The sequence below is a fragment of the Chiloscyllium punctatum genome, chromosome 12 (assembly GCF_047496795.1).
Source record: "Chiloscyllium punctatum isolate Juve2018m chromosome 12, sChiPun1.3, whole genome shotgun sequence".
Lineage (NCBI taxonomy): Eukaryota > Metazoa > Chordata > Chondrichthyes > Orectolobiformes > Hemiscylliidae > Chiloscyllium > Chiloscyllium punctatum.
Window position 1 is genome coordinate 45,348,554 of NC_092750.1, and position 14,352 is coordinate 45,362,905.

The 14,352-nt window shown below is 43.6% G+C and overlaps 1 protein-coding gene across 2 annotated transcripts in view; it reads left to right on the forward strand.

The window, feature by feature from the left end:
* Positions 1 to 202: 202 nt before the first annotated feature.
* Positions 203 to 14,352, forward strand: part of kbtbd8 (kelch repeat and BTB (POZ) domain containing 8) — a 58,495-nt gene continuing 44,345 nt past the window's right edge. Inside the window, exon 1 of one of the 2 annotated variants that reach the window (XM_072582501.1) lies at positions 203 to 264. In XM_072582501.1, coding sequence (XP_072438602.1) covers positions 249 to 264 — 16 coding nt within the window. In that variant the 5' untranslated portion in view covers positions 203 to 248. Of the gene's footprint in view, positions 269 to 14,352 lie in introns of both variants that reach the window. The other variant, XM_072582502.1, reaches the window with a different exon arrangement.

Below are 14,352 nucleotides of genomic sequence, written 5' to 3' on the forward strand. Positions count from 1 at the left end.
GTGCCGCACGGGCATGAGGCGTGCACACCCGCCGGTCCGCGGACGGGTGGACGAGCACGTGCGCGCGCCCGCGCCTGCACGCACCGCTCGCGCTGATTGGCGGTTACCGTTGCCGGGCGCGCGGGTGCAGCATCAAGAGGAGGAGGAGGAGGAGGAGGAGGCGAAGGAAGGAGAAGGAAGAAGAAGGAGGGGAGGGGGGGGAACGGCGGGGGAAAGGCCGCTCGCCGTTATTCGCAGGCGGTGGTAGAATGGCTGCAGCAGCGGGTCAGTAAGTTGGGTCTCTCCACCGGTTCGGTATTCGGAAGCGAGGCGTGTGGCTGGGACTGAAGGAAGGGGGGGTGGACGGACGGACGGCCGGCCGGCGGTAGTGGTTGGGATCGACCGATAGCGACTTGTTAAATACCGGCCTGGGAGCCTGAGGCTGTGGGAGCGAGTGGGTGGGGGGGTGGTGGATGGGGAAACAATGGGCCGCCGGTTAGAGACTGGGCTGGGCTAGCTCAGGGTTTCGGGGGCTTTGAGAAACTGGGTAGGCCCTGTCCCTGAGGCACCTCCTGGGTAACTTCTGCCTTTTTAAAATATTCTCTCTCACGCTCACACACACACTTTAAAAGAAGTATTTTCCGCGTCGTTGCTTTGTTTGATCATTCCCCTTGAGATTTCTGTCAGGGGAACCTTTCTTGTCAGGGTCTAAACAATTGTTCTACTTTCAAACTCACTCGTTTCATTTCAAGAGAGAAATTATTTTTCAGTGAAACTCAATAGTGTTATACTTGTATTCTACTCTTTGCATCAGGTAAGTATTAAAGTTTCAGTTGATTTGGTTAGGTGGTGATGGGTAAACGCTTGAGTACTTCTGGTCCGATACCCGATGCAACTTTAGGAGATAAATTGAGTACTTTAAGTGGAATAGTAGCAACGTACTTACTTTTCTTGGTTACTAGACTGTATCTCAATATCTTTTAGATGTGAATTTGTGTTTAGGGTAGGAGTTACTGCACTTAAATGTAATTTCATACGTATTGTGTATGAAATTTTAAAGTTACGTTGTCATTTTCATTTGGAAGAAAGTTGAGAGGTGAGTTGTAGGTCTATAGTAGACCAGATAGTCAGTTCACAGGAATAGCTACTTGATTTCTGGTGATTTTGATTTGATTAGAGTGTGGAAACAGGCCCTTCGACACAACAAGTCCACACCAATCCTCCGAAGAGTAACCCACCCTGACCCATTCCCCTATATTTTACCCTTTCACCTAACACTCTGGGCAATTTAGCATGGCCAGTTCACCAAACCTGCACATTTTTGGACTGTGGGAGGAAACCTGAGCACCCGAAAGAAACCCACGCAGACACTGGGAGAATGTGCAAACTCCACACGGGCAGTTGCCTGAGGTGGGAATTGAACCCAGGTCTCTGGTGCTGTGAGGCAGCAGTGCTGACCACTATGCCACTGTGCTGCCCAACCCTGGGGTTGAATTCTAGATGGGTATACTCTACTCAAAGATCAGAGATGGTGACTTATGAGATTAAGCAAGTAAATTTGATTGTCTGTTTATCATATCTGCACAGTGGTATATACAAGGTAAAAACTGCAGATGCTGGAAACCAGATTCTGGATTAGTGGTGCTGGAAGAGCACAGCAGTTCAGGCAGCATCCAAGGAGCTTCAAAATCGACGTTTCGGGCAAAAGCCCTTCATCAGGAATCCTGATGAAGGGCTTTTGCCCGAAACGTCGATTTTGAAGCTCCTTGGATGCTGCCTGAACTGCTGTGCTCTTCCAGCACCACTAATCCAGAACAGTGGTGGTATATAGTCAAGAGGGAGTTGTCATGGAAATTTTCACATTGACTCTGGAACCCATGAAGTCACATGGCATTAGGTAAAACATGGGCAGGGAAACTTTTCAGATTTCTTTACTATCTGCACCTTTGATTGGATCTGTAATCCTCCATGTTGAGCGTAAATTGGGAAAAGCACTGAGGGTGGCAAGCAAACTGAATGTCAACTGGATGTAGAATTTTAATGTCCACCACCAAGAGTGAATTGAAAGCACCACCATTTACCTAGTTGACAGTCCTAATCGAGACAGCTGTATGTGTGGCAAGTGTGAGGGAGCTAGCACGAAGGCAAAACATACTTAACCCCATCCATTCTTATGCATATGTGTTTGACAGTATTGGCAGGGGTAAGAATAAGAATTCCTTGTGGTGACACATTGAGGATGCCTTTCATTGTAGAATAAATAGGGTAATTTTCAACATCTAGCAATTCAAAATGAAGCATCCATGAGGCATTGTGGATCATGAGCAATAGCATAATTGTTTTCAACCACAGTTTGTAACTATGTGCCCTTCATATTCTGCATTAAGTTACTACCAAGCCAGTCAAATGATAACACAGCCACACATGACTATTTGCATGTCAGACAGCAGAGGTAATATGTAACAGACATGGCTAAGAGCTCCTGCAACTAATGGATCAGATGTGAGCTCTGCGTTACTGCCACATCTCAGTGAACAATTAAACAACTGACAAGAAGAGGAGGCTCCACAAATATTCCCATCTGCAGTGATAGGCAAACCCAAAATATCATTACAAAAGTCAAGGCAAAAACATCTGTATAATATTCAGCCAGAAGTACTGAGTAGTTGATCCATCTTGGTCTTCTCAGTTTCCAAGCGTTAACCCATTCCTAGGCTTTAGCCAATTTGACTTGCTCCTTGTGGTATCAAGAAATGTTTGAAAATGCTGGACAGCAAAGGAAATGGGCTCTTAAAATATTCTGTCACTAGTACTGAGCACTTGTGTTAGAGAACCAGTACGGCCCCTAGACCAGCAGATCCATTACAGCTGCAATGCTGGCATTTACTTGCCAATGTGATGTCCAAATAAAGCTGGTCAAACCCAGCCTATTCAATTATAACTGTTACAGTCTACACTCTTTTTCATAAAGATATACAGCATGGAAATGGACTCTTCAGTCCAATCCATACCGATTGGATATCGTATAATAAATCTAGTTCCGTTTGCCAGTATTTGGCCTATCAGCAAAGTGATGAGTTGCGGATGTCAACAGTGCTATCTAGCAGCACTTGCTCAGCGATAACCTTACTGCTGTTCAGATTAGTTTCTACTGATGATACTCAGCTCCTGACCTCATTGCAACCTTAGTCCAAATTCTGACAAAAGAGCTGAACTCCAGAGGTGAGTGTGACTACCCTTGGCATCAATTTGGTTTTAAGGTGTGTTAGCAAAACCAATGTTATTGGAAATTCTCTACTGATTGTGATGATTAGACATCAATCATGTTAGTTCCAGAACATCACTGCATGAATTCCTCAAGGTAGATATTTTCTCATCAATCTGTTCAGAGTTGTTCTTTCATACTTCTGGAGCAGATAGGACTTGAAACCAGCACCTCTGGCCCAGAAGTAGCAACAATACCACTGTCACGAGCAATCATTATTAGCAGCAAAATTAATGCAACCACCAATAATGCTGTTCTGTGGCAATTAATAATAACAACTCATCGATGTTCAATGCCTTCTGCAAGGATTACCCTGCTTCGTTACAGACCTGGCTCAAACACTGACTGAGACTACCTCTTGACAACCTGGCAGCCTTTGTACTGTTTTAAAAAAAAAATTGAGATCTTGGGAAAACTCTCCAGTGGCTGGAGTCATATTAACATAAAAGATGGTAGTTGTGGTTCTTGAATCCAGCCATTATCCTAAGCCCAGTGGTCTTATGAGCTTCATCAATAGCCTCTGTCATGTCAGCAGTAGTGATGATTTTTATACTGATTTTATTCACAACTCTGCAATAAATTAAATGTTAAGTAAAAAGTAACAATTGTGCCACAGAAGTGCAAACTAATGACCATCTTCAACAAGAGAGTCTTAGGTATTCTCTCTGTTATTCAATGATATTAGCATTCTGAAATTATGCCATCTTCAACCTCTTGGGTTCATTATTGACCAGAAACCTAACTGAACTAACCTCAATACCATGGGTACCAGTAAAGGTTAAATATTGATTATTCTGCAGTGTGATTCATCTGATTTTCAAAAGCTTTTTCACAGTAGATAAGTCTGGTAGAAAATGTTACACTCACCTGGTGGAGTGGTGCCCTTATGATACTTGAGCGCAACACCATCCAGAATAAAGCAGCCCAATAGATTGGCATTTATTCACTAATTTTAAGCATTCTTCCCTCTCTGATACAAGTGCACAATGGTAGCATTGTGTGCCAACTGCTATACTATATTACAGTATTTCATTCTGGTTGCTTTCACAGTGCCTGTGGCCACTTCTACCCAGGCATGTAAGGACAATGGGCACATTGAAAACCATCAGCTGAAAATTGTCCTCCAAGTTGCAAATCATTGCAATTTAGAATATATTCCCATTCCTTTACTGTTTGCTGGGTGAAAACCAAGGAACCTCCTATGTAGCAGCTAAGTGCATACACTATACAGCCATTAGAGGTCCAAGAAAACTGCTTAGCGTCAGCTTGTAGCCAGTTAGAGATGAGCAGTGGCAAAGTTTATCCTTCAAGACTATAGACTTTCTGTTCTGCATTCCACGGTTTTTGTAAATATGCTGAAAATTTGTTTAGCTCTGTTTTGAAATATTACATTTCATCTTCTGTCTTCATTCTGAAGCTTTCAACAGTTGGATCTCTCCATCTATTCTGTGTTGTCCCTTCAAAACATTTGTTAATTCTTCCCATACCTTCTGTGGTAAACAGTCCAGTTTCTTTCAAGTTTTATAACTTGTATGTTTTTCCTACAATTCTGTCTTTGGGATCATTGAGCTGGCTCTGCAGAGTCGCATTCATTATCCATAATTGTCTGACTATGGGATTCTAAATTTGAAGATCCACTGACTGACTATTTTCTGAAAGATTGCCAATTGTTAGCTTTATATGCATACCTTGGATTTCTGTTTTACTGGTTTGTGTGGCTATTCAAGGCTGTATGGTGAAAGAGGTCCTTCAGCTTTTCCCATCTTAATTGACTGCAAACGTCTGAAGCATGTCAAGTGGACATTAGCATGATAAATGTGGCAATAATAAAATTAATTAAAACTTAAGGATTGTAGTTCATGTGGTTTCAAGGTTGTGCAAGATGGTAGCTCCTGGATACCCTTGTGATCTAGGGCAAATATATCTGAAATAAGTGTTTGAAGTTTGAGCTGGAGGCTGAACTGTAAACACTGCTGCACATTGGGGATTGGACCAACAAGGCATGTAGCAGTATGAGAGTATAATGAGGCACAGAGTAAAAAAAATTCTCTGCCCAAAAAGAGCAAAAGTCCAGACTACTACACTGTCTGCTTGGTGCCATGAAATGGAATATCTGCTCAGGACCGGAGAAGAGCTTACAGTGGGAGGGAGAAGATCCAGACATCAGGGTCCATGTAGGGTATCCACGATGGAGTAAGCAGCATCTGAGCAGCTTTGCCCAGGGCTTGTCTACTCTGTTCGCTTTTTAAATTTTTTTTTGTCTTTTTTTAGTTTTGCTTAGTTTTTAGTTTTACTTCTGTGTTGCGGCAGAAGCTAAGTAACGAGAAAGGTGATAGGAAGGCAGCTTCATTTGCGTCTGGATTGGTTGCAGTAGCTGATGAGCCCCGAGCCGGACTCTAGTGAAAGGCAGCGAAGGGGCTGGTGAGCCTGCCATGGGACTCTGGCAGCAGCTCTGAGGAGGCAGCTGACAGAGGGGTGAGCACGGGACCCAGTAATAGCTGCTACATTGGCAGAGGCGTCATCAGTGAGGTAGGCCCAACAGTGAAAGCTGGTGCTTGAGGAATGGGAACTTTGTTGAGTCTGGCAGTGTAGGCAGCAAAGCAGTGGTGGAAGAGTTATGGATTGTCTTTAAGCTTTTGTTTTTATTATTAATCTATTCCAAATGGTGAAAGTGGAAGCTGTTCGCTATTTTACTGTTTTTCCCAGTAAAATGCCTATGATAAAATTATCTTGACCCAATGTCAGTCCAACTGACTGATGGACTGACCAACATAGGTGGAATTAGGAAAACCACCGACTAGGCATTGATTTGCCAATAGAATCTCAATGGTAATAATCTTTGGACTATTACCTATGCTCTATGCAAATTGACATCATTTTAAAATTGCAAAAATGAATATGTCTCAAAGATTGGTGTGGGAGAAGTAGGTTCTGTTTCAAACACCACTCTAGCAGAACTGGGGAAAGTAGTATCTGTACTGTTGGGATGGTCCATACATGAACCTTGCTGGGACCAGTCTTCGTCCAAACCCCACAACTAAAGACGTAGAGAGGGATTTAAATTAAATAGTGGAAAGGGATCAAATATGGAAAGATGTGTTCTATGAAGGAGTAGAAGTAAGTAGTAATGTGACCAACAAAGATCAGAGAATGGCAGGAAGTGGCAGGGACGGGAATAAAAAATGAAGTAGACAAGGTATCTAGACCAGATGTTGCAAAGATATTTGGACAATTGGACTGCATTCTGGGGAAGGTGGGACCTGTATAAAGGACGGGTTGCACCTGAACCAGAAGGGCACCAATATCCTGGGGGGTAGGTTTGCTAGCACTCTTCGGGGGGGTTTAAACTAATTTGGCAGGGGGATGGGATCCGGACTTGTAGTCCAGCAAGTAAGCTAGCTGTGTGTCAGGATGCCCAAGACTGTAGGGAGGCTGTGGAGAAGGTAGCACTGACAGGGACTACTTGCGGACACAGATGGGCTCAAGTGCGTATACTTCAACGCAAGGAGTATCAGAAATAAGGTGGGTGAACTTAAGGCGTGGATCGGTACCTGGGACTACGATGTTGTGGCCATCACGGAAACATGGATAGATGAGGGACAGGAATGGCTGTTGGAGGTTCCTGGTTACAGATGTTTCAGTAAGATTAGGGAGGATGGTAAAAAAGGAGGGGGGGTGGCATTGCTAATTAGAAATGGTATAACGGCTGCAGAAAGGAAGTTTGAGGGGGATCTGCCTCTGGAGGTAGTATGGGCTGAAGTCAGAAATAGGAAAGGTGCAGTCACCTTGTTGGGTGTTTATTATAGGCCCCCCAATAGCAGCAGAGATGTGGAGAAACAGATTGGGAAACAGATTTTGGAAAGGTGCAGAAGCCACAGGGTCGTAGTCATGGGCGACTTCAACTTCCCAAATATTGATTGGAAGCTCTTTAGATCAAGTAGATTGGATGGGGCGGTGTTTGTGCAGTGTGTCCAGGAAGCTTTTCTAACGCAGTATGTAGAGTGTCCAACCAGAGGGGAGGCCATATTGGATTTGGTACTCGGTAATGAACCGGGACAAGTGGTGGGCTTGTTAGTGGGTGAACATTTTGGTGATGGTGACCACAATTCTGTGACTTTCACCTTTAGTTATGGAGAGAGATAGGTGCGCACAACAAGGAAGATTTTACAATTCGGGGAAGGGAAATTACGATGCTGTAAGACAGGATTTGAGGAGCATACGTTGGGAGCATGGGCTGTCAGGGAAGGATGTGGTGGAAATGTGGAACTTTTTCAAGGAGCAGATACGACGTGTCCTTGATATGTATGTACCGATCAGGCAGGAAAGAAATGGTCGTGTGAGGGAGCCTTGGTTGACGAGGGAGGTTGAATGTCTAGTAAAGAGGAAGAAGGAGGCTTACATAAGGTTGAGGAAACAGGGTTCAGACAGAGCAGTGGAGGGATACAGGATAGCCAGAAGGGACCTGAAGAAAGGGATTAGGAGAGCTAAGAGAGGGCATGAAAAATCCTTGGCGGATAGGATCAAGGATAACCCCAAGGCATTCTATGCGTATGTGAGAAACCTAAGAATGACAAGAACGAGGGTAGGTCCGATCAAGGACAGTAGTGGGAGACTGTGTATTGAGTCGGAAGAGATAGGAGAGGTCTTGAACAAGTACTTCTCTTCAGTATTTACGAACGAGAGGGACCGTATTGTTGAAGAGGAGAGTGTGAAACGGACTGATAAGCTAGAAGAGATACCTGTTAGGAAGGAAGATGTGTTGGACATTTTGAACAACTTGAGGATAGACAAGTCCCCCGGGCCTGACGGGATATATCCTAGGATTATGTGGGAAGCAAGAGAGGAAATTGCAGTACCGTTGGCAATGATCTTCTTGTCTTCACTGGCAACGGGGGTGGTACCAGGGGACTGGAGAGTAGCGAATGTTGTGCCCCTGTTCAAAAAAGGGAATAGGGATAACCCCGGGAATTACAGGCCAGTTAGTCTTACTTCTGTGGTAGGCAAAGTAATGGAAAGGGGTACTGAGGGATAGGATTTACGAGTATCTGGAAAGACACTGCTTGATTAGGGACAGCCAGCACGGATTTGTGAAGGGTAGGTCTTGCCTTACAAGTCCTATTAAATTCTTCGAGGAGGTGACCAAGCATGTGGATGAGGGTAGAGCAGTGGATGTAGTGTACATGGATTTTAGTAAGGCATTTGATAAGGTTCCCCATGGTAGGCTTATGCGGAAAGTTAGGAGGCATGGGATAGAGGGAAATTTGGCCAATTGGATAGAAAACTGGCTAACCGGTCGAAGGCAGAGAGTGGTGGTAGATGGTAAATATTCAGCCTGGAGCCCAGTTACAAGTGGAGTTCCGCAGGGATCAGTTCTGGGTCCTCTGCTGTTTGTAATTTTTATTAATGACTTAGATGAGGGAGTCGAAGGGTGGGTCAGTAAATTTGCAGATGATACAAAGATAGGTGGAGTTGTGGACAGTGAGGAGGGCTGTTGTCGGCTGCAGAGGGACTTAGATATGATGCAGAGCTGGGCTGAGGAGTGGCAGATGGAGTTCAACCCTGCCAAGTGTGAGGTTGTCCATTTTGGAAGAACAAATAAGAATGCGGAATACAGGGTTAATGGTAGGGTTCTTAGTCAGGTGGAGGAACAGAGGGATCTTGGGGTCTATGTACATAGATCTTTGAAGGTTGCCACTCAGGTGGATAGAGTTTGTAAGAAGGCCTATGGAGTATTGTCGTTCATTAGCAGAGGGATTGAATTCAAGAGTCGTGAAGTGATGTTGCAGCTGTACAGGACTTTGGTTAGGCCACAGTTGGAGTACTGTGTGCAGTTCTGGTCGCCTCACTTTAGGAAAGATGTGGAAGCTTTGGAGAGGGTGCAGAGAAGATTTACCAGGATGTTGCCTGGAATGGAGAGTAGGTCGTACGAGGATAGGTTGAGAGTTCCCGTTGGAACGGCGAAGGATGAGGGGTGACTTGATAGAGGTTTATAAGATGATCAGAGGAATAGATAGAGTAGACAGTCAGAAACTTTTTCCCCGGGTACAACACCGTGTTACAAGGGGACATAAATTTAAGGTGAAGGGTGGAAGGTACAGGGGAGATGTCAGGGGTGGGTTCTTTACCCAGAGAGTGGTGGGGGCATGGAATGTGCTGCCCGTGGGAGTGGTAGAGTCAGAATCATTGGCGACCTTTAAGCGGCATTTGGATAGGTACATAGATGGGTGCTTAATCTAGGTTAGAAGTTCGGCACAACATCGTGGGCCGAAGGGCCTGTTCTGTGCTGTATTGTTCTATGTTCTAAAGCTAAAGGCTCTGTATTTGTCCATAACATTCATAGCAAAATTACCAAATTTGATATTTTTGAAGTATATCATATGATCTGATAGCTATTATGGAGACATGGCATTATGATGAAAGATCCTGGCTGTTGAGGGTACTCAACATTTGGAGAAAAATAAGAAGTTGGGTAAGGTGGAAGGGTGATGAAAAATATGATGCTGGAAAAACACATCAGGCCAGGCAGCATCTGAGGAGCAGGAGAATCGACGTTTCGGACGTAAGCCCTTCTTCAGGAAGGGCTTATGCTCGAAACGTCAATTCTCCTGCTCCTCGGATACTGCCTGGTCTGCTGTGTTTTTCCAGTATCAGGTTTTTCAACTCTGGTCTCCAGCATCTGCAGTCCTCACTTTCTCCTAAGTTGGAAGGGTGGCTCTGTTAATCAATGATGGCACTTTGTGTAGTCGTTGCAGGTGGCCTGCTTTTGTGAGATCAGGATTTGCTTTACGTTTGGGTGGAAATGTAGAATAAAGTCACCAATAGGATTGGTTTATAGGCCACCCAACAGTAATTATAGTGTGGGATAAAATATATAAAAATAAATATTATGTACTGGTGAATAACTGTTGTCTATAATCATGGGTGATTTAAATCTACAAAAAACTGGAAAAAGCAGATTGCTGACAGTAGCTTGAATGAGGAGTTCATAGAATCCTTTCATTTGGTTCCATGATGGAAGCAGAGTAGAGCTTTTCTGCCAGAGCTTGTCGGCACCATTTGTTTCATGTTTTTTTTGTTTCTTTATTGTTTCTTTTCCTTCTCTTCTTGATGTCCTGAACTCGTGCCCTCAGTGCAGCATGACATAGAGTCATAGAGATGTACAGCATGGAAACAGACTCTTCGGTCCAACCCTCCATGCCAGCTGCCAGCACCTGGCCCATATCCCTCCAAACCCTTCCTATTCATATACCCGTCCAAATGCCTTTTAAATGTTGCAACTGTACCAGCCTTCACCACTTCCTCTGGCAGCTCATTCCATACACGTACCATCCACTATGTGGAAAAAGTTGCCCTTGGGTCTCTTTTATATCTTTCCCCTGTCACCCTAAACCTATGCCCTCTGGCTCTGGACTCCCCGAACCCAGGGAAAAGACTTTGTCTATTTACCCTATCCATGCCCCTCATGATTTTGTAAACCTCTATAAGGACGCCCCTAACCCTCCGACACTCCAGGGAAAACAGCCCTAGCCTGTTCAGCCTCTCCCTATAGCTCAAATCCTCCAACCCTGGCAACATCCTTGTAAATCTTTTCTGAACCCTTTCAAGTTTCACAGCATCTTCCCGATAGGAAGGAGACCAGAATTGCACGCAATATTCCAAAAGTGGCCTAACCAATGTCCTGTACAGCCGCAGCATGACTCCTTTACTCAATACTCTGACCATACCAAATGCCTTCTTCATTATCCTATCTCCCTGCAACTCCGTTTTCAAGGAGCTATGAACCTGCACTCCAAGGTCTCTTTATTCAGCAACACTCTCTAGGCCCTTACTGTTAAGTGGAAGTCCTGCTAAGATTTGCTTTCCCAAAATGCAGCATCTTGCACTTGTCTGAATTAATATTTCATCTGCCACTTCTCAGCCCCATTGGCCCATCTGGTTAACATCCTGTTGTAATCTGAGGTAACCTCCTTCGCTGTCCACTACACCTTCAATTTTGGTGACATCTGCAAACTTACTAACTGTACCTCTTTTGCTCGCATCCAAATTATTTATGTAAATGACAAATGGTAGAGGACCACGCACCGATCCTTGCGGCACTCCACTGGTCACAGGCCTCCAGTCTGAAAAATAACCCTCCACCACCACCCTCTGTCTTCTATCTTTGAGCCAGTTCTGTATCCAAATGGCTAGTTCTCCCTGTATTCCATGAGATCTAACTTTGCTAACCAGTCTCCCATGGGGAATCTTGTCGAACACCTTTCTGAAGTCCATATAGATCACATCTACTGCTCTGCCCTCATCAATCCTCTTTGTTAATTATTCAAAAAACTCAATCAAGTTTGTGAGAGATGATTTCCCACACGCACAGCCATGTTGATTATCCCTAATCTGTCCTTGCCTTTCCAAATACATGTACCTCCTGTCCCTCAGGATTCCCTCCAACAACTTGCCCACTTCCGATGTCAGGCTCACTGGCCTCTAGTTCCCTGGCTTGTCCTTACCACCTTTCTTAAACAGTGGCACCATGTTAGCCAACCTCCAGTCTTCCGGCACCTCACCTGTGACTCTCGATGATACAAATATCTCAGCAACAGGCCCAGCAATCACTTCTCTGGCATCCCACAGTTCTAGGGTACACCTGATAGGGTCCTGGAGATTTATCCACCTTTATGCGTTTCAAGACACCCAGCACTTTCTCCTTTTGTAATATGGACATTTTGAAGGTATCACCATCTGTTTCCCTACATCTTCCATATCCTTTTTCACAGTAAATGCTGATGCAAAATAATCATTTAGTGTCTTTCCCATTTACTACAGCTCCACACAAAGGTCACCTTGCTGATCTTTAAGGGGTCCTATTCTCTCCCTATTTACCTTTTTGTCCTTAATGTATTTGTAAAACCCTTTGGATTCTCCTTAATTCTATTTGCCAAAGCTATCTCATGTGTCCATTTTGCCGTCCTGATTTCCCTCTTTAAGGATATTTCTACAGCCTTTATACTGTTCTGAGGATTCACTCAATCTATCCTGTCTGTACCTGACATATGCTTCCTTCTTTTTCTTTACCAAACCCTCAATTTCTTTAGTCATCCAGCATTCCCTATAGTTACCAGCCTTCCCTTCACCCTAACAGGAATATACTTCCTCTGGATTCTCGTTATCTCATTTCTGAAGGCTTCCCATTTTCTAGCCAACCTTTCACCTGCGAGCATCTGCCCACAATCAGCTTTTGAAAGTTCTTGCCTAATACTGTCCAAATTGGCCTTTTTCCAATTTAGAACTTCAACTTTTAGATCTGGTCTATCCTTTTCCATCACTATTTAAAATCTAATAGAATTATGGTCGCTGGCCCCAAAGTGCTCCCCACTGACACCTTGGTCACCTGCCCTGCCTTATTTCCCAACAGTACGTCAAATTTTTCACCTTCTTTCGTAGGTACATCCACATACTGAATCGGAAAAATTTCTTGTATAAACTTAACAAATTCCTCTCCATCTAAACCCTTAACACTATAGCTGTCCCAGTCTGTTTGGAAATGATGGTCTCCCAGCACCCTGAGGCAGTCTTTTGGGTCAGAAGGAGTTTTATTCTGAATTTTTAAATTTTGCTATTTTCCTAATTTATTCCTATGGTTTGTAATTCTTTATTTCTTTATTTTCCTAAGAACTTGTACTGAAGAATCTTTATCCATAATATTGCACCACAAGGGACAAATTGTAAACTTTTCACTGCATTCACTTGAGTACATGTGACAATAAAACCAATTCAATGCAATTTATGGTGGTTTTTGTTTATTTTGAGCAGTGCATTTTCCTTCCAAGGACACAGCAGATTTATCTAGACTAATTGTATTATGTGACAGGATTAATGAATGTCCTCAGAGTTAGAGCACAGAAAAAAGCCTTTTGGCCCATTGTATCCATGCCAGTCAAAAATGACCACCTAATTATTCTAAACCCATTTCCCAACGAGACCCATAGCCTTGTATGCCTTACCATGGCGAGTGAACATTTAAATATTTAAATGTTATGATAAGGCACCTTTAGGTAGCAGCAGCCAGGATATGTTTCAATTTTGCATCCAATTTGAAAGGGAGAAGCTTGGGCTAGTCAAGAATTTTAAATATATTTAAGGGCATCAGTCTCGATTTGAAATCTGAACTAGCTGACTATAATTGGCGTACTAAGCTTGGTGATGGACCAATGGAGAAAGTGAGGACTGCAGATGCTGGAGATCAGAGCTGAAAATGTGTTGCTGGAAAAGTGCAGCAGGTCAGGCAGCATCCAAGGAGCAGGAGAATCGACGTTTCAGGCATGAGCCCGAAGGGCTGAAGAAGGGCTCATGCCCGAAACGTCGATTCTCCTGCTCCTTGGATACTGCCTGACCTGCTGCGCTTTTCCAGCAACACATTTTCAGCTCTGATGGACCAATGGCAATAGTGACATACATTTAAAGAAATATTTCATAATGCTTAGAATAAGTATATTCTTTGAGATTCTGGGAAGATTTGTATGTTCCTACTATAAACAAAAATGCTAAAGAGAGGACCCAGCACTCATGGTTAACAAAAGTTAGGAAATGCATCAAATTTAAGAAAAAAGCATGATTGCACAAAGTTGAGTGGCAGTGTGAGATGATTGGTCGGAGTATATGGAATGACTAAAAGGCAAACCCAAAATTAGAATTTGAGGGAAGCTAGCTAGGAATCTAAAAATGGACAACAAATGTTTATAAAATATTCCAAAATGAAAATAGTAAGTAAAGTATGCCTTTCCTATAAAGAATATAGTAAACACTCCTGTACTACTTATAAGTCAGGAGGTGGAAGCAGGTCAGGAACTTGATGAAATAATAGCAGTTGTAGGGAAACTACTGCAGTTGTGGACTAATAAAGCTCTAGGTCCAGATGGGCAGCATCCTGTGGTCTTAAGAGGTGGCTAATGGACTTGTCATGCATGAGTGTTAATTTTCTAAAATACACTAAATTCAGGCATGTTTTTATCCGAATGAATAACAGACGTAACTCCTCTATTCAAGAAGGGAGCAAGGCAAGAAGCAAGGTAGTTTGACTTTTTTTTTTGTGGAAAAGGTGTTGGAATCAGTCATGG